This window comes from Myotis brandtii, unplaced genomic scaffold (genome assembly GCF_000412655.1).
Source record: "Myotis brandtii unplaced genomic scaffold, ASM41265v1 scaffold192, whole genome shotgun sequence".
Lineage (NCBI taxonomy): Eukaryota > Metazoa > Chordata > Mammalia > Chiroptera > Vespertilionidae > Myotis > Myotis brandtii.
This window is the reverse complement of record NW_005357159.1, coordinates 2,272,153-2,290,487: the sequence shown is the minus strand read 5'-3', so window position 1 is coordinate 2,290,487 and position 18,335 is coordinate 2,272,153. Positions and strand designations below refer to the sequence as shown.

Here is an 18,335-nt window from a genome sequence, read left to right as displayed (position 1 = left end):
AGAGGAAAATACATCATTCCGTGTGTTCTATTAAATATTAGGAAAGCAGATGAGTCCTTGGAAATGCAGCACAAATTATGTTTTGATTGTTTTCACTGAAACGTTTATATTTTCATAGAAAAGTATTGCAAAGTTTGAGAAATTCCTGTAAGATATCTATCGTGGCTTCTCTTAAAGTCAGTCTTTGCATAAATCTACCATATTTAATCATGGCACTTGTCTAGACCCCCTCCCCCATTCAGTCTCCTTCTAACATGATGGAGCAGCTGTTTGAGCCTCAAATGCTGTCTTTTTTATTTTGTTTTGTTTGGCTTTGTCCATTCATGGCTTTCAGCAGTGGTTCTGACCATTCGCTATGGTATTGGTTTGGAAAAAGCGGTGCAAGGTTAGTTACTTCTGGTGTTTTGGTACATGAGTTTGGTTAAAGTGCCGTCAGGTCTGGCTTGTCACTTTGGTGCAGGAAGCATCGTGAGGAGCTTCCTTGGGTGGGTCTTTTCTGGGCACAGTGATACATTTGCTCTAAACATTTTTTCAAGACATCTTCTAAAGAAGTTTTTGAATGTAATTAAAAATTAGCATGCTTTCTCAAAATGGCTTGTATGCTATAATAAGTGGAAGATGGATGAATGACACTGGTAAAAATAACTAGATTTTAATAAACAAGTGTTAAAGTTTGACTTTCAGTTGGGTTCCTGTTTGGTGTTACAGTGTAAAGGGAGTGAAAATGGAGTGTATTTTTACGGCATGGCCTTTACATGTGGGGTTTTTCCCCCCCTAGACATTCTGGACCTTCCAGTATAATTATTATTATTCTCTATACAGTGAGACCATTAAAACAAGTGGGAAAATTTTTCATATGCTACCTTGATTACTTTTTGGAATTAGCAGAGAATAATAACGTAAATTATTTTTCTTTCCTGAATTTTGAGATGCCTACTGGAAATAGCATAATCTGTAAAAGTTCGGAGGAGCATAAATAATTCCACTTTGAGTTGAATGCATGTAGAGGCAGTACCTATTAAAATGATATTTGAAAGTTCATGGATTTTGCAAAAAAGATGGCATCTGCTTATTTGAAATGACCTCATGTGACTGCCGTGACCGTATTTGGGGATGACCAACTTTTAAAACAACATTCATTCACTCTTTTTTTCCTCTTAAAGGACAAACAAAAAATTATGACATTGATCAGATTACACACCACAGCTTTTAAATATGGTAGGTTTCAGTGCCTACCAGCTTACCCATGCCCTCTGCTAGGTCTTGTGGGGGAAGGAAAGATGGCTTCCCTGAAGAAGCTCACCTTCAGTGGAGGAGGGAGAAAAGTAAACACATTATCATAATTAGCATGGAAGGGGCTGTGGTTGAGGTAAGCTCTTGGCACTATTAGCTAAGCTCCCCTGAGGATAGTCTGAGTGGGTGAGTGGCAATTAAATGATGGTAGAGAAGGGGAGGGTGGCAGAGGATCTTCTAGTCAGAATAAACAGCATGCCCAGATCCTTTAAAAAGAGGGGAGATGGGGCTGGCGCAGTCGTGGGTGGGAGGGAGGGAGGAAAGTAAGAATGGAGGAATGAATGCCAAATGCCTTGCAGGTGCCTGATCCTGAGAGTATTATGATCCACGCTAATGAGTTTGGGCTTTATTCTGAGTACCTCATGAAAGGGTTTTATACAGGCGAGTAATATAATCAGGTTGGCCTCTAGAAAGCTCATTCTAAGATTGAATGATCTGATAGAAAATATTGTTATTGTATTTTAAAATTATACCTTTTTCAGCATCTTTCTCAGAGAGTGCTTTGCCTTCGTTTTCCAAATCCAGGGTTCTTGAAGCCTTGATTTAGAGATGATCAAATAAGAAAGGCCTTTCCTGGCTCTCAGTGCTCCCTCAACGTGGGGACTTACAGTGATTTTTAAAGTTTGAGGGCACGTGCAGTATAGGTGGAGGTCATTTAACCACACAGTGTGAGGTCCGCTCCCCAAAAAGCAGGTAACTGACGTGCACATTAGTAAGGGAAGGAAGGACTTCAGACTTTCAGATTTTTTTTTTTTAATTCTTGGGTGAATGAAAACAAACAATTACATTGTCAGTATAAGTATAAAGTAAACCTGATATAGGAAGGTGAGAAAGTGGAATCTGGAGCGACTCCTGAGAGATCTGCTATGGGAACCAGGAGTATAGGAAGCGAAGCAGGTTGGTGGTGAGTCAAAGGATAAATTCCTTTCTGAACATGTAGTGCCAACGCCTGCAGACCATCCATGCGGGTGGTTTTGTAGATATGTGGATTAGGATCTGGAGCAGAGATCTGAACCAGAGATTAAGGTTTACCAAACTGTGCTCCAAATAAGGAAGAAACACATGATCCAGAGATTGACAGTCTGGGGGAGATAAGCACAATAGGAATTTCAGCAGTAGTTGGCACTTTTTGCCAAATGAAAAAAAAAAAAGTCACTTTTTTTGTTCCAACCTCGTCCAGCTAAAGCCAAGTCATAACTGCCTTGGATTTAAAAGTCGAGGCTCAAATGAGTTCCTCCGTTTACACTCCGAATTTGAGAATCAGTCTATCTTCAGATTGGTTCATTTTTGCCTTTCTTATTTCTTACTCTTTATTTTCACACCTTTCTTCAACAGTCAGAAAAGCATTCAAGTATTTGCCTAGAAGGAGAAGAAGACATTACAAGACAAGAATATTTATACCATGGGGCGTGACTTTTATTGAGTTTGGAAGGATAGAGAGAAATAAAGCTAACAAAATGTCTCAGTGACTCAGCACAGTTCAGTACAACCTATCCACATTCCAACTTTTCTCCTAAAATCAACCTTAAGCTCTGGATGCTGAGAAAATACATGTAAATGTTTTAAAGGCACTTGAAAAATCTCACTCAATATCATATTTTTCTATTAAAAAAAACAAGGAGTATCCTTGAGAGTACTTGAGAGATGGCATTGGTTTGGAGGAGAGATGATGATGACCTCAGTGTCAAATGTTGGAAGGATAATTGGAGGTGACCTGTCAGACAGCTGAAGTATGGAAGTACGTAGATCAAAACTAGGTAGATTTAGAAGTCATGTGACCTTGATTATTTAAACACAAATATAGGTAAGATGCCAAGGGTGAAAGTTGAGAAATGTAAGGAATGACCCACTGTTAGATAAACCACAGTGAAAAATCAGGCAGAAGCTGAGAGCTAATGAAAGCGGGTCTTTTAGAAAAGGAGGCGGGCAGAGAACACACTGAGTAAGCACCAATAAACCAAAAGTAGCTCTAAAAGCAATTTGTAATTTTTAAACATCACCCCACTCACATATCCACCATCTGTGGCATTCAAGTAGATGTAAGATCTCAAGCAACTGAGGAGTTCAAAATGAAACTCTAAACACTGATTTTCTAAGATTCTCTATTTCCCAAAAGGATAGAGAGGTACAGGATGGGATCGTACAGGAGCATGGTGTGACCTGAGCAAGTCACTTAACCTCCTTTCATTCTTCAAGGATATCTCATGCCTAAAATGAAGAAGCTGGGTTTGGGCTGTAAAGGCCTTTCAGCTCTAAAATAAATGTATTTTCTTATGGAAATACACTATTTTGGAGAAGTATAAAAAGCTGACATGCCCCTTTGTTTTAGAAAAGTGCCCAGCCAGCATGGGCCCTGGATAGGTCAGTACTAGGGGTAGGATCATGGCCCAAAATGTTAGCACTCACATCTTAAAGTAGGCCTGCGTCATTTCTGAATTAACTCAGTGTATTAATTGCATAACTCAGAAAATTGGTTAATTTGAGGATGTTCATGTTTTATAATCTAGATAATCACATTTTTAAAAATATATTTTTATTCATTTCAGAGAGGAAAGGAAAGGGAGAGAGAAATAGAAACATCAGTGATGAGAGAATCATTGATTGGTTGCCTCCTGCACATCCCCTACTCTGGGGATCAAGCCCGCAACCCAGGCATGTGCCCTGGTTCATAAGTTGACAACCACTGAGCCACAACAGCTGGGCTCTAGGCAATCACATTTTAAGAAACTTTTAGATTTGAGTAGATAAGGTGCAGATATCATCGATTCTTATTTTGCCGTCTAATAGATGTCAACTCAGCTTTGTAAATGCCATGAAAAAAAGAAAATTTGGTGCCATTGAGAATAGAGTAGTTTAAGTAACTTATTCAAATGATACTGCTACTCTGACATCCAGGCTTCATGTGGGAAAAAAGGATGAAGCCAACTGCTGGGTATTGACCCTGCCTTTTCCAGGTTTTTCATCATTACTTGTATGTGCCAGAGATTACATGGAAAGAAAATAATGGCGAACGAATTTGTGTTTTTAAATCCTTACATTGAAGCTAGACCCTCGGCAGTTCCAGAATGTAGACATCTGATCCGTGCAAAATGATGTCACCAGACACCCACTGAGTGTCCAGGGGAAACAAATGTTGGTCTTGGATTAGCAAGCACTGCAGCATCCACCTGCTACTCTAGAAGGGGTTTGGTCAGGAGGTGAAGGAATGGTCAGATTAGACTTTTGAAAATACCTCCACCAAATTAATATTGAGGAAGGAGGTAGGCCTCAGTACTTTATTAGGACACCAAACTTTAAAGAAAAGACGTACTTGAGATCTGACTGAGGGATTTAAAATGTTTTTTATTTGACCCAGTTTTCTAAGGCAGGTTAGAAGAGCTAACATGGAACGTCTTTTTCCTCCTTCCCACAAATAAAGATAACTAACTGGGCCACTTATCCCACTAAACCCTGCCACCTGTTGTAACACTTCGCATATTATGTTGTTGCATGCAGCTTTCTCTCTTCCAGTGGACTGAGCATGAGGGATGCGTAGCAAGATTGAAATAGTCTCCACCAAGGAACTTTTGTTTATGCTTTTGAGATGTAACATTTCTGCTCAGGGCTCTGTTGCTTTTTTACAGAATCCATTTTTTTCCCATTAAAAAATAACATATTAAGAGAGTCTTCTTTTTACCAATTAGGTCAAAGTCCTAAAATTTTAAGACCCAAACCCCATGGTTTAGAGCGAACTGATTCACAAACCATACGTGACTTTGCTACGAGAAGAAAGGGTATGTACTTTAGCACCGCATGCTGGATGGGGCGTTGGGAATTTAATTATTTTGTGAAAAGTAAAGATAGAGCCTTAAATCCCACTGCTTTTGTGAATAAAGCTTCCCAGCATGTTATTTCTAATGAATGCTTCCCGTAATATAAAATGAGTCTCCTTGTTATGCCATTAACAGCAGCATGTTAAACACTTGATAATATGTGATAATCAGTCTTGTCCTTTTGCATTCTTTTAACCCTTTAGGCTTCAATACATTGTTTTCTTTAAGCTTGTGAGCTGCTTGTGAATTCCAATCGTCTCCTATATTTATATATTATGTATGTTTTCTGTTCTGAGCTAGAATGCAAACTCATTCCCATGGATTAATTGTTTTATGCCATGACTTAGAATTTGACAACTAAACTGCTATTAACCTTTGGGTTTCAAAAAAAGGGAAATATAAGAGTTAAAGAAATACTTTCCGTCAGCACAGTATTCTGTACATGTCCATTGTAAGTGTATAGATGAGCAAAATTATTTTAACTTGAACTTAAATCAATCTAGTCTTTAGAAAATCACATTGAGTTTTTTGTATTTGAGTTAAAATACTTCGTTATGAGCACCAGTGAATCTACCTAGCCCTTTAAAATGACCACTTATTTTATTGTTTAATGGTAATTATAACATAGTTGGTTAAAAGTACACCTATATGGACAAAGACTAGAAGGAAGCCTGGAAAAATGAAAATTTTTAATTTAGAATGGCAGGATGAAAGGTGACAAATACTTATCTAGTATATTTAAATAGTTCCCTAAAATATAATTAATATTAACAAATAATATTATTTTAGTTCTTCTGCTCATTTAATTAATTTCTGAAGTGTTTCAGTCTTGATGTGAAGGGCCGAGAGCTCTGTGGTTTATACTAGCATAGCTATTGTCACTACAATAATGAGGTAAATAAGCAAAGACCATTTATAAATAAAACAAATAAGAATATTAGCATTTATTTATTTTTACTTAATTTGGTAGAGGTAATGGCCTTTTCTCAGAGCTGAATTTGAGTCTAAAGATATAATTATCGCTTTGTTTTCTTTGTTCCAGACTGAGCATGAACTAATTTAGAAAATTTAGTCATTCATTTTTTTGTTTGTTTTTTATTTAAACAAAATTTTGTATTTAATGCTTTTCATACATTATTTTATTGTATAATTATATAACTGATACTTTAATATTGAAGAATTGGAACATTTTTACGTAGATGATTAAATTTCCATATTTAAGGATAAAATTAGGTAAAAATAAAATAAGGAAATCATGGAAAGTATAAATCAAGTAACTGTGAAGGAATTGCATCACATTACTCTCTTTTGTTATCATTTAGTTTATCTTCATAAAATATTTACTTAAATTAAGAAGCAACATGTTTGTAATAGAGCTTTAGGCTTTCAGTCAACAATCATGAAACATTATCTGATTAACTTTGTCACTAATTGTTTAGCTGTGTAATCTTGGGCAAATCATATAAACATCCACGAACATTGTTTCATCTGTGAAACTAGTTGGTCTTAGCTGTACTCTGTCTATAACGTATAAATACATAGGGAGAGGATCTGGTTTTGTTTTCTAAATTTCTGTATACTAAAAATCTCTTTTTCTCTCTTTTATTCCAGCCAAGCCAGCACCTTTAGAAATAAAACCTTTGCCAGAATGGGAAGAATTACAAGCCCCAGTTAGGTCTCCCATCACTAGAAGTTTTGCTCGAGAGTAAGTCTTATTTAAATATATAGCTTGATTGTTCATTATAATGGAAAATACAGTACCTGGAACAGTGGTTTTCAAAGGATGGTCTGGGAAGCCTCCTTTTGGGGGTTCTGTGAAATCAAAACTGTTTTCATTAAGATACCGAGATGTCAATTGCTTTTTCCACTCTTCTTCTCTCATGAGTGTACACTGGAGTTTTCCAGAGGCTGCATAATATTAGATGAGATTGTGTGACAGCAAATAGAATGTGTATTTGTGTACTCTTATGTTTAAAATTTTTTATATTTCTTGTAATATGGTAAATATCAATAGTTAGAACCCATATAAACAAAAGTTCCTTGGAGTTCTCAATAGTTTTTAAGAGTGTAAAGGGTTCATGAGGCTAGAAATTTCTAAGAACTAAGTGATATGGAAAATATGGTAGTTTCTTGTGGAACTTATTTAATTAAGATTCATTTAAATGTATATAAAGAAATGAATATATGAAGTTACCAACCTGTGTTGAATATGTGTTCATGTTTCTTGGTATACATAGTTATTTTCAATGGGAATTCATAAATCTTTTCTTTTTATATCTTTTGACTTTCTAGTTATCCTCCAAATCCCTAACAATACTTTTTCTTTGTTTTGCACAGATCATTTGGTGCCCAAAATATACATTTGCAATGTAGCTATAAATATTGGTTGTGCATTTGAATGTGTGCTAAAATTGGATTATAATAAACTAGAGGCCCAGTGCACGAAATTTGTGCACTCGGCGGTGGGGGTGGGGGGGAGTGTCCCTCAGACCAGCCTGTGCTCTCTCACAGTCTGGGAACCCTCGGGGGATGTCCGACTGACATGGAGGCGGGAGAGGCTCCCACCACCACTGATGCACTCGCCAGCTGGAGCCTGGCTCAGGGCTTCTGGCTGAGTGACACTCCCCCTGTGAGAGCATACTGACCACCAGGGGGCAGCTCCTGCATTGAGTGTCTGTCCCCTGGTGGTCAGTGCACGTCATAGCAACCAGTCGTTCCACCGTTCAGTCCATTTGCATATTAGCCTTTTATTATAATAAATGTGTAAATAGATTATTATAAACTTAAATGGGAATTTCTGAAAGAATGGAAACTGTCACTCATTTTATTTTGGAAGTGATATTAGAAACTTTGTCAGGGTTTGTGTTTGTAATGATAATTTTTGTAATTAGTTCCTCTAGGTTTCCCATGTCTCCCCGACCGGGTTCAGTGCATAGCACAACCTCAAGCAGCGACTCACATGATAGTGAAGAGAATTATGTACCCATGAACCCAAACCTATCTGGTGAAGACTCGGTATGTAAAGTCTTCACCTTAACTTCTCTCTTATTTCTCCCAGTCTATCAGTCTTATCCTTACATCTTGCTTTATACCTAAGGAAAAAGGATAAAAGACAATTTGTTAGTGCTTTTTAAAAATAGTATGCTAAAGTCTAAAACCAGTAGAGGGTCGAAGTGTAATATCAATATCTAAAAAGTAGAAATAAAATTAATTAATTTTAAAAGGCTTCTAGTTGTAATTTTTATAGGATGTACTTGATTTTTTTAAACTATCCAAGAAAATACTTTATACTGGATGCTGCCTATTCATTCATACACAGATCCAAAGTCAAGCATTCGTGAATTGAGCCCTTAATGTGACTCCTGAAATTTGAATGACAAATACATCATTACTAAAGACAAATATTGTTATGTAACAATAACAACAAAAATATGTTCAATAATTTTGTACACTTTTAAAATAATTTTAAGAAAACAAAGTTGTTTTTATTTTATTCTTCTAATTCGCAGAACACTCATAATAACTCCTAGAATCTTAGGGTTTTTCTAAACTGTTTTGAGAAAACACTGGGCTAAAGGCTAGAACACAGTGACAGGCTGTTCCCAATTGAGATTAGATCAGGAGCAAATAGGGGCATAAATTTTAACAATACTTCAAGATGAAAAAATTTCCAGTTCTAGTAATAATTAGAAAACAGTTTACCTAGCAATTCTGAGAAATTCTTTTTGGGAACAACTTACTGACATTAAAACGTGTACATCAAATGAACTCTTGGGTCCTTTCATAGCCTTGTGATACTGTGAATTCTAGGTGTTTCCAATTAGGGAAATTCCAGGTACAGGTTCTTCCACTGGTCACATTTGAATACAAAAAAATTTTCACACATACACATACCTGCTTGATTTTTTATGTTAGAATGAAATATCACCTCACTTAGAGGAAAAAATCAGTTTCGTTATGAATTAGGGAAAAAAGGCAGGAGGAAAATGGCTGTTTGTACTGAGTACCAAAACTTGCTTATTTTTTTGTCCCCTGCATGTTGTATTAAGAATAGTTGAGAAATTTGGTTTAAAAATCTGTTCCTGCTAATAGAGCCATCACATTCGGTGGTGCAGATTGGTTACTGCATAATCACCCTGCCTACAGTGTGTAGTATGTACAAAAGGCTGCACTCACGAGCTGTCGAGCAACCCAGACCATGTCCCGTTCACCCGTGGCAGGGCCTGGCACAGAGCCTTGACACCCCAGAGGAAGGAGAGCATCTTTTTCTAATTCACAAAAACATTGCACACGGCCTGTCAGCAACCCTGCTTACAAATGAGGGGTAAACTGTTTTCCTAGCAATTGTCTTTGCCCTAAATCACAGCTTACTCTGTTTAACCTTAGCAAAAATTGCTGTCCACTATCTCCCTTCTTTATCTTTTTTTTTTTAGAGACTAGTCCTACTATTGTACAAATCCTATTAGGATGGAAGGGATAAGACCAAGAGAAGACAGGAAATTAAGTGGTAAAAATTCCAGATGGTAGAAGTAAAATACAGTTTGCCAATAGGGTCATTATTCTAGAACAGCGGTTCTCAACCTGTGGATCATGACCCCTTAGGGGTCGCCTAAGACCATCAGAAAACACATATATAATTACATATTGTTTTTGTGATTAATCACCATGCTTTAATTATGTTCAATTTGTAACAATGAAATTGGGGGTCACCACAACATGAGGAACTGTATTAAAGGGTTGCGGCATTAGGAAGGTTGAGAACCACTGTTCTAGAAGCTTTCATTAACATACTTATTCTTTTGTTTTGTTTTTTTTTAAATATATTTCTTTATTGATTTCAGAGAGGAAGGAAGAGGGAGAGAGAGATAGAAACATCAATGATAAGAGAGAATCATTGATTGGCTGCCTCCTGCATGCCCCCCACTGGGGATCAAGCCCGCAACCCCGGCATGTGCCTTGGCCAGAATCGAACCTGGGACCCTTCAGTCCGCAGGCAGACGCTCTATCCACTGAGCCAAACCAGCTAGGGCAACATACTTATTCTAGACTAATTTCAGCGTGAAAGCCTTTAAATAAAATATAGAACTTTTTAAAAAATTTAATTTGAAGGCAAGGTGCATACGAATCCTGTAGTTTAAAAATATAATTGAGCCCTAGCTGATTTGACTCAGTGAATAGAGTGTTGACCTGAGGACTGAAGTGTCCTGGGTTCGATTCCAGTCAAGGGCACATGCCTGGGTTGCAGGCTCAGTCCCCAGTAGGGGGCATGCAGGAGGCAGCCGATCGATGATTCTCGTTCATCGTTGATGTTTCTATCCCTCTCTCCCTCTTCCTCCCTCCCTGAAATCAATAAAAATATATTTTAAAATAAATAAATATGTAATTGAATACATATATCATTTTAATAATATTCAGGTTGAGCTATCAAAACTTATAGTAGCTTGACATCCCAGTCTTGGTTTGAACCAAGTTTGACTTTTGACACTACTTTTAGCTTATTCTAAAGTAAGTTTTGAGCAGTTTTTTTAGACATTACTTATTTTTCCCCCGATCCTAAAAAGTTATTTAGTTTTCTAAGCAGACATTTTTCCAGCTATGTCCTCTTGGAATAAATATTTAGGCTTTAGTAGATGGCAAGTGAGAAAAGCAATATGTCTCCTGAATGTTTGGCAGTTGATTTTGTTGTATTGTCCTTTCAGAATCTTTTTGGCAGTAGCAGTCTTGATGGAGGAAGCAGCCCTATGATCAAGCCCAAAGGAGACAAACAAGTGGAATACCTCGATCTAGATTTAGATTCTGGGAAATCCACACCACCTCGTAAAGTAAGTGAAAGCTCATTCTGTAAATACGGGGTGGGGGGAAGTCGGTTTACGGTTGTGAATACGTGAAACATAGAGTTTATTCTTGTATTACTATTTATTAGTTACTGTGTTATTTTCCATATGAAAAACTGTACCAATTCTCTTCTTTGAGGTTTCTGATTAGACGTTAGTTAGAACTTCTCATTCTATCTTTTGTACCTCTTATCCCTCTTTCATATTTTCTCTTTCTTATTTTTAAATTCCTTTGAGCATTTCACACATATATATTTTATAATGTTTATGCAATAATTTCAATATCTGAAGTTCTTGGAGGTCTGAATCCGTGTGCTTATTGTTTTTGCTAACTCGCACTCCTGATGGCTGTTTCCTTGTGTGTTTTATTTTTATTTTTTTTAATCCTCACCCGAGGATGTGTTTTCATTGCTTTTTAGAGAATGGAAGAGAGAGGGAAAGACTGAGAACATCGATGTTGTGAGAGAAACACATCGATTGGTTGCCTCCTGCACGAGCCCTGACCAGGGCCCGGGCCTGGGAGGAACCTGCAACTGAGATAGGTGCCCATGACCGGAATCGAACCTGGGACCCTTTGGTCCGCAAGCCAATGCTCTATCCACTGAGCCAAACCGGCTAGGGCCCCTTGTGTGTTTTATACATTGTTATTGTGAATTCATTTTGCCGAGGCTATCTGTGGGAATCTTGCATTGGCCTCTGCTAGGAAGCAGTGGTGCTCCCATGCTAGGACCAAGTCAGTTTCCTTCAGGGCTCCCGAACTTAACAGAATAGACCTGGTTCAGCATGCCCTCCCACCCAGCGCCTCCTAACCTTGCAGAGATTGACCTCCATCCTAAAGACAGTACTGCCTTTACCATTAGCAGACCTCTGCTGCCTCTGCTTCCCTCACACACTGGGTATTTTCCTTATTGTCTAGCAAGCCCAACAATGCATTAATAATTGTTTTTGGCCCTAACTGGTTTGGCTCAGTGGATAGAGCATCAGCCTACGGACTGAAGGGTCCCGGGTTCGATTCCGGTCAAGGGCAAATGCCTAGATTGCAGGCTCAGTCCCCAGTGGGGTGCATGCAGGAGGCAGCCCATCAATGATTCTCTCTCATTATTGATGGTTCTATTTCTTTCTCTCACTCTCCCTTCCTCTCTGAAATCAATAAAAATATATATTTTAAAAAATAATATTATTATTTTTGTTTTAAGTTAGCTAGTGTTTAGTTGTATTTTAGGAGTAAGAGGGCCAGCCCATCTGCCTGTGTAATTTGTCATTCTTGAAAATACTGCTTTTCAAAAAAACTTTTCTTCACTTCTGAAAGTAAGCACTGACACATGTTCTCAGGACTTGAAAAAGTTAAGCTTAAGCTAAAGGCTAAAGGGTTCTAGAAGCAAATTGTGTGTCTTAAGATGAACCAGGTGTCTGCTATCCCTACTTTATAAGAATTTCATCTGTGATGGGGAGCATTAGTTTGAATTCTTATTATATACTAGAGGCCCAATGCACGAAATTTGTGCAAGAGTAGGCCTTTCTTCCCCCGGCTGCCAGCACCGGCTTCCCTCCGGCACCTGGGACCCAGGCTTCCCTCCGGCTACCGGCAGGCACTCGGGACCCGGGCTTGTCCAGAAGGACGTCCAGTCTAATTAGCATGTTACGCTTTTATTATTATAGATGATAATTTTAAATGTAAGGAAAAACAATGTACAGTTAAGAGAGAGACAACATTGTTAAATTGAGGTGATATTTTTGTGTGTGTGACCAAATAGAATTTCAAGAGTTATTTATTCTGCATGTTTATCTGTGTTTGAAGACTGAATTTTTTGTTGTTATTGTTAATCCTCACCTGAGGATATTTTTCCATTGATTTTTTAGAGAGGTGGGGAGAGAGAGAGAGACACAGAGAGAGAGATTTCGATGTGACAGAGACACATCGATTGACTGCCTCCAACACACACCCAGACTGAGGCCAGGGATTGAACCTGCAACACAGGTATGTGCCCTTGACTGGCAATTGAAACCACAACCTTTCAGTGCGCAAGCTGACACTCTAACCACTGAGACATACCAGCCAGGGCTTAAGACCAAATTTCACTCAGAAGCACTCCTTTCTATGTGGAAATTTATGAGTTTTTTTTAAATTTGCATTTTTTTAGCAAAAGATCAGCGGCTCAGGAAGCAATGTAGCAGATGAGAGAGTGGATTATGTTGTAGTTGACCAACAGAAGACCCTAGCTCTGAAGAGCACCCGAGAAGCCTGGACAGACGGGAGACAGTCCACAGAATCCGACACACCAACCAAGAGTGTGAAATGAATATATTGCTCTGCTGTGTCTGAACAAAAGAGAACAGAATTGTAAAGATAAATCCTGTTTGAAGACAACTTGACACTTAAACTCCAGGTAGAACCAGGAAGAGTTTACTCTAGTTGAAGTCAAAGGACCTTTCAGACATAATCAAGCAATTTACACTGTCACTGGTGCTTTATGGTATCTGAACAGTTCATAACCTGTAAAAAAAAAAAAAAATGTAGGGAAATGGTATTGTTTAGCTCCCAGAAAAAAATTGGTTCCATAGTTAACACACTTGTAGTATTACTGTATTTTTGCACTTTTTCATTTAAAACATTGGTTGGGGTATTCGCAAATGTACCTTAACATAATTCCCTTTGGGAAGTGTTTGTTTTTCCTCACACTACTCTAGATGGCAATACTAAGTTAACTAAGCTACTTGTAGGTTTGTAAATTTCTCTTTAAACTTCAGTGTAATGTTAAGATGAGAAAGTAGATTCACAATTTGCCTTTCTACCTGAAACTGCAGGTGGAAGTCATTAAACTACAGAGTACAGTTGGACTCATCATTCATTGCTTTCTCAAATGCTAAGGATAATATGTATACTACTATTAGGACCTGGTTCTCTGGTTCATGTACAGTTAGTTCTCAGTGTAGAACTTTATTATATTTTGTTAATTACAGTGTTCTTAGTTCACTGAGTGAAGATTCTGCCGGGTGGGATCTTGTACCTCGGAAAGACTGAATAATTACACTACCAAGTAAGCCTACAGATCACTGATGGCACGAGGTGATGATGTGCTCTCACACTTGTTAACATGTATTAAACTTTATATTATTTGCAAATTGTAGTTTATGTAACTAATCAGGTACGTACCAGGCACTGATGTGCTAATACACCAATCAGGTTTAGACAGTGAGCTTTAGTTTGTTCTTGTTAGTCCTGATTTCCAATTTGGAATTAATGACATAGTTGACATTCACTGTTAGTTATAGCAACATACTGTGATTTTTTTTTAATTAGACAGTAATTCAGATTTATTACTCTAAGAATGAAATTCTATCTTTTGACACAATAGTGCCCTTTCTATGATTTTTTAACTTTACTTAATATTCTTCTTAGCCTTATATTTAAATTCCTATGCAATTAATATTTTATACCTGCATTAAAAAAAAAGATGTAAGTGATTCTCATATGTAGCACCTATTGCTTTTCCAGTTAAAAAAAATATATATAAGGATTTTGTACTGTGATTTATATTCACTGTCCCAGTTCAAGAAATATTAGAGTCTTGCTATAATGTGAAATCTTATAGTCATGGACCTCTTTCAACCAGATTTCTGAAGCCACCAGAGGAATTATATAATTCTGTCTCACCTATACATGATATCAAGACCACAAATTATAGTGAAGCTACAATTATATGTATCTGTCTTGGCTTTGCTATGTAATTTAGAAAGCAGATAGAGTTGTTTGTTTGTTTTTTAACTAAATGACATACAATCTCTTATGTATTGATTTGAGATCTACTAACAGTTGTTAGAGGGGGCATAGAGATTGCAGTGCCCGTGGCTGAGGCAAGACCCCCTCCATTCAGACCTCTGTTGCCCGAGTACACAGATGTGCCCTGATATCTGGCCTCTGGCCATAGTTCTGTGCCTAATCAATATAATGGGTTCGTTTCCCCGATCCACAAACTAAAAATGTGCATAACAAGATGATGAATTGTAGATTAGTAACAGTTGATGCTTTTAAATGTTTGCTTCTTTTTCAAACAAAGGCTAAAACCCAGAAGTGAATTTTGAGGTGGCTTTTTAAATAAAGAGATTTTTTGAGTTTGGCATGAGCAAGCTGTTTCATACTGAAACCACAACATGAAATCTAAAATCATTGAAATGTGCCTGAACACAATGCAGTTTGGTGTGTGATGATAGGAAATTGTGTTATGTGGAGCAGGGCCATATTTTGAGATTAAAACACAATACACATATTAATTAAGAAATAGAAATCTTGTTTAAAGCTGCCTATCGAAAGAGTCTAAGCAGTTATGAATTTTTTAGTGTAATTTTTTATTACAAGTTACCATTTTTGAAGATCTGTAGCACTCTGATTTGTAGAAATGTTCCCATTGTGCAGAAGAATTTAAGAATTGAAATGTCTTAAGTTTGTCTCAGACGTTGAACATTGTATTAACAAATTAAATTAAAAGGCAGTTTCTTGTAGAGCACATTTCCAAACATTTTTAGCCTAGAATCTTTTTTAAATAAAATTTTGTGTACCCTCCAATACCGAAAGCCTGAAAAGTTTATTTCATCAGTATAAATGCGTTTGAAGTTCACATTTATGTTCATTTATTTTAGTCCATTTCTGAATAACACGGATATGAAATTGGGGTTATCGATAGCTGGTGAAAAGCTTCAGCAGTTTCTATCCCTTGTTTTATTTGCATGCTGTCAAAACTTTGATTCACACAAACGTATGTAAGTGCAAATAATAACAGGTTCTAAGCATACTTATCAGGATGTTCTTAAAGGTGTATTCCAAGGTTGATACCAAAATAAATTATCCTGGTAGGGGAAGTTAATACATAAGCAGTCTCCAGTATGGAAAACTCGAGGTATGTAAGAAATTAGGATGTACATTTTTATTACATTTTTTAAATATCTAGATATATAAAAGGCTAATATACAAAGTATCCCCTTGGGAGTTCGACCAGGAGTTCGATCACTCGCTATGACGTGTGCTGACCACCAGGAGGTGGCATGGAACAAAGGAAGGCCCCAGCTGGCAGCCAGCAGCTGGGGAAGGAAGGCCCCAGCCAGCAGCCAGAAGGCCCTTATCATCCCTGATCACTGGCCAGGCCTAGAGACCCTACCCATGCACGAATTTCATGCACTGGGCCTCTAGCGTACTTATAAAAACAAAATTTGAGTTAAACCCTTTTAATAACCCTGATCACCTCCAGGAAGCTGTGTTTGGGCCAGGCCTCGGTTGAAAACCACTGGTTTAATCATGTGACAGTTAAAAGTCAGAAGTCTTTTATCTCTTACATGTTTGATGTTGTCTACCTTTTATTTCTTATTTTGAAAAACTAAAATTTCACACAGATTTGAATACCAAAACACAGTTCTGTTTTCAAAAATCAAAATTCAAACTTGAATAATGTAAGCTATGTAACCCACAGAGGGTATTGCTTAGTAAGCTATAAAAGATGGTTTTGATCTACATTCTGGTTTATACATCTTCATTTTTATTTCTATCAGTACCATATAAGCTACTGTGAGCATTTTGGAGAATTGCATAAAGGTACTAGGAGTGTGTGTGTGTGTGTGTGAATATAGAGCATTGTATTTAAGCATTGACTGAGAAGAAAGTACTGTTTCAGATTTTTATGCTAGTAGATGGTGGCTTATTAAAAATTAAGTCATTTGACTAGAATAACTGCCACATATGTGGCATCATGCAAGGTGCTATGGAAAACACAGAAGAAACATCATCTTTTATCTTTACAAATAATATGTGTAAATAAAAACAAATGATATGGGGTATTACTTCTGATGTAACAGCAATAAACTGAAGGAAAATAAATATATAAATAATGAAATAAAATAACTACTGAAGAAAAGACTGTCAAAGAATCATAGTCAAGCCCAGTTGGCATGGCTCAGTGGTTAAGCATCAACCTATGAACCAGGATGTCACAGTTCTATTCCCTGTCAGGGCACATGCCTAGGTTGCAGGCTCAATACCCAGTAGAGGGCATGCAGGAGGCAGCCAATCAATGATTCTCTCTCATTGAGGTTTCTATCTCCCCTTCTCCCTTCGTTTCTTTGAAATCAATTTTTTTTTAAAGTAAACTGTAATTGAAAAATAATAAATAAATAAAATATTTCATGGAGATTGAGCAGGACTTTGGAGAATAGGCAAGAAGGAAAAAGAAAGGCATCCGAAAAGAGAATAATATGAACAATTTATTTATTAGTTTGCTATTAATTTAGTTGTTTTATGAGGAGTGTAAAAAAGAGAAGAAAAGCAGAATATGGAGAATATTGGGTGGAAGGTTATAAATATTGTATGTATCTCATGCTGTGTAACAAGCCAAAACATAATGGCTTAAAAAAAAATGGTGATCTATTCTCACAGTTTCCATGGTCAGTAATTAAGGAGTATCTTGGTGAGACTCTAATGAAATGACGGTCAAATCAGCTGAGACCATAGTCATCTAGGGGCTGAAGGCTCTGTTTCCACAGTGGTCCGCTCACATGGCAGAAAGCCTGTGTTCCCCTTCATGTGGGTTCTTCACAGAGATGCTTGAGTATCCTCACGGCATGGCGTCTGGCTTCCCCCAAAGCTAGTGATCCCAGAGGCTCAGCTGAGCTGTCATGCCTTTTATGACTCAGGCTTAGAAGCCACACACTGTCATCTCTGCTGTATTCTAGTGGGTCCTACAAGCCACACACTCATTTCCGCTGTACTCTAATGGGTCCTTGTAAGTCCTTGTGGAAGCAAACTTACAAGGACATGAATAACCAGGAAAGATCACGGGTAGCATCTTTGAAGCCAGCTATCACACAGGCAGAGCTGAGCATTATGAAATGAGGTGGTATATTCTGCATCTTCCCATTGCTATGAGAATGTGATCCTGGGTTCAGCCATTGGGGTGGTGGCTTCCTGAACTGAATTCCTGAGTGTCTCCATCTTTGGCAGTACTGTGACATTGTTCCGAGAACCACTCCTAAAGACCCTTCACACTCATCGGGGATTGCAAATTCCTTAATTCTCTATATTCCTCTTTGTTTAGAGGGGCTTAAGTCTGTTTGAGAATTGACACAGGGCCCAGCCCTCTTGCATTCTGGAATATTTTTCTTATTCCCATGTTGTAAAACAGTAATTAAAGAAAATTTCGGAAGAGGAAAAAATGCCCACAAACTGTTACTTCCCTATCTTTGACTGTAATTGGATCTTGCTATTTGCATTGACTACTGTCATAAATATTTCCCCAAGTGTTAAGGATCTGAATTGTCATCTTTTCAAAGACTGCATAATATTCCTTCAAATATTTAAAAATACTCAGTGATCAAATCCAATACAGGTGTGGCGAGTAGAACACTATCATAT

General features: G+C 37.5%; 1 protein-coding gene across 1 annotated transcript in view; it reads left to right on the top strand.

Moving 5' to 3' along the window:
- The window catches only part of GAB1 (GRB2-associated binding protein 1), a 69,533-nt gene extending 54,481 nt beyond the window's left edge, over positions 1–15,052 (top strand). Inside the window, exons 9-13 of the mRNA XM_005864879.2 lie at positions 4,977–5,066; positions 6,717–6,810; positions 7,997–8,120; positions 10,805–10,927; positions 13,081–15,052. Coding sequence (XP_005864941.2) covers positions 4,977–5,066; positions 6,717–6,810; positions 7,997–8,120; positions 10,805–10,927; positions 13,081–13,239 — 590 coding nt within the window. The 3' untranslated portion in view covers positions 13,240–15,052. The remainder of the gene's footprint in view (positions 1–4,976; positions 5,067–6,716; positions 6,811–7,996; positions 8,121–10,804; positions 10,928–13,080) is intronic.
- The last annotated feature ends 3,283 nt before the right edge of the window (positions 15,053–18,335 follow it).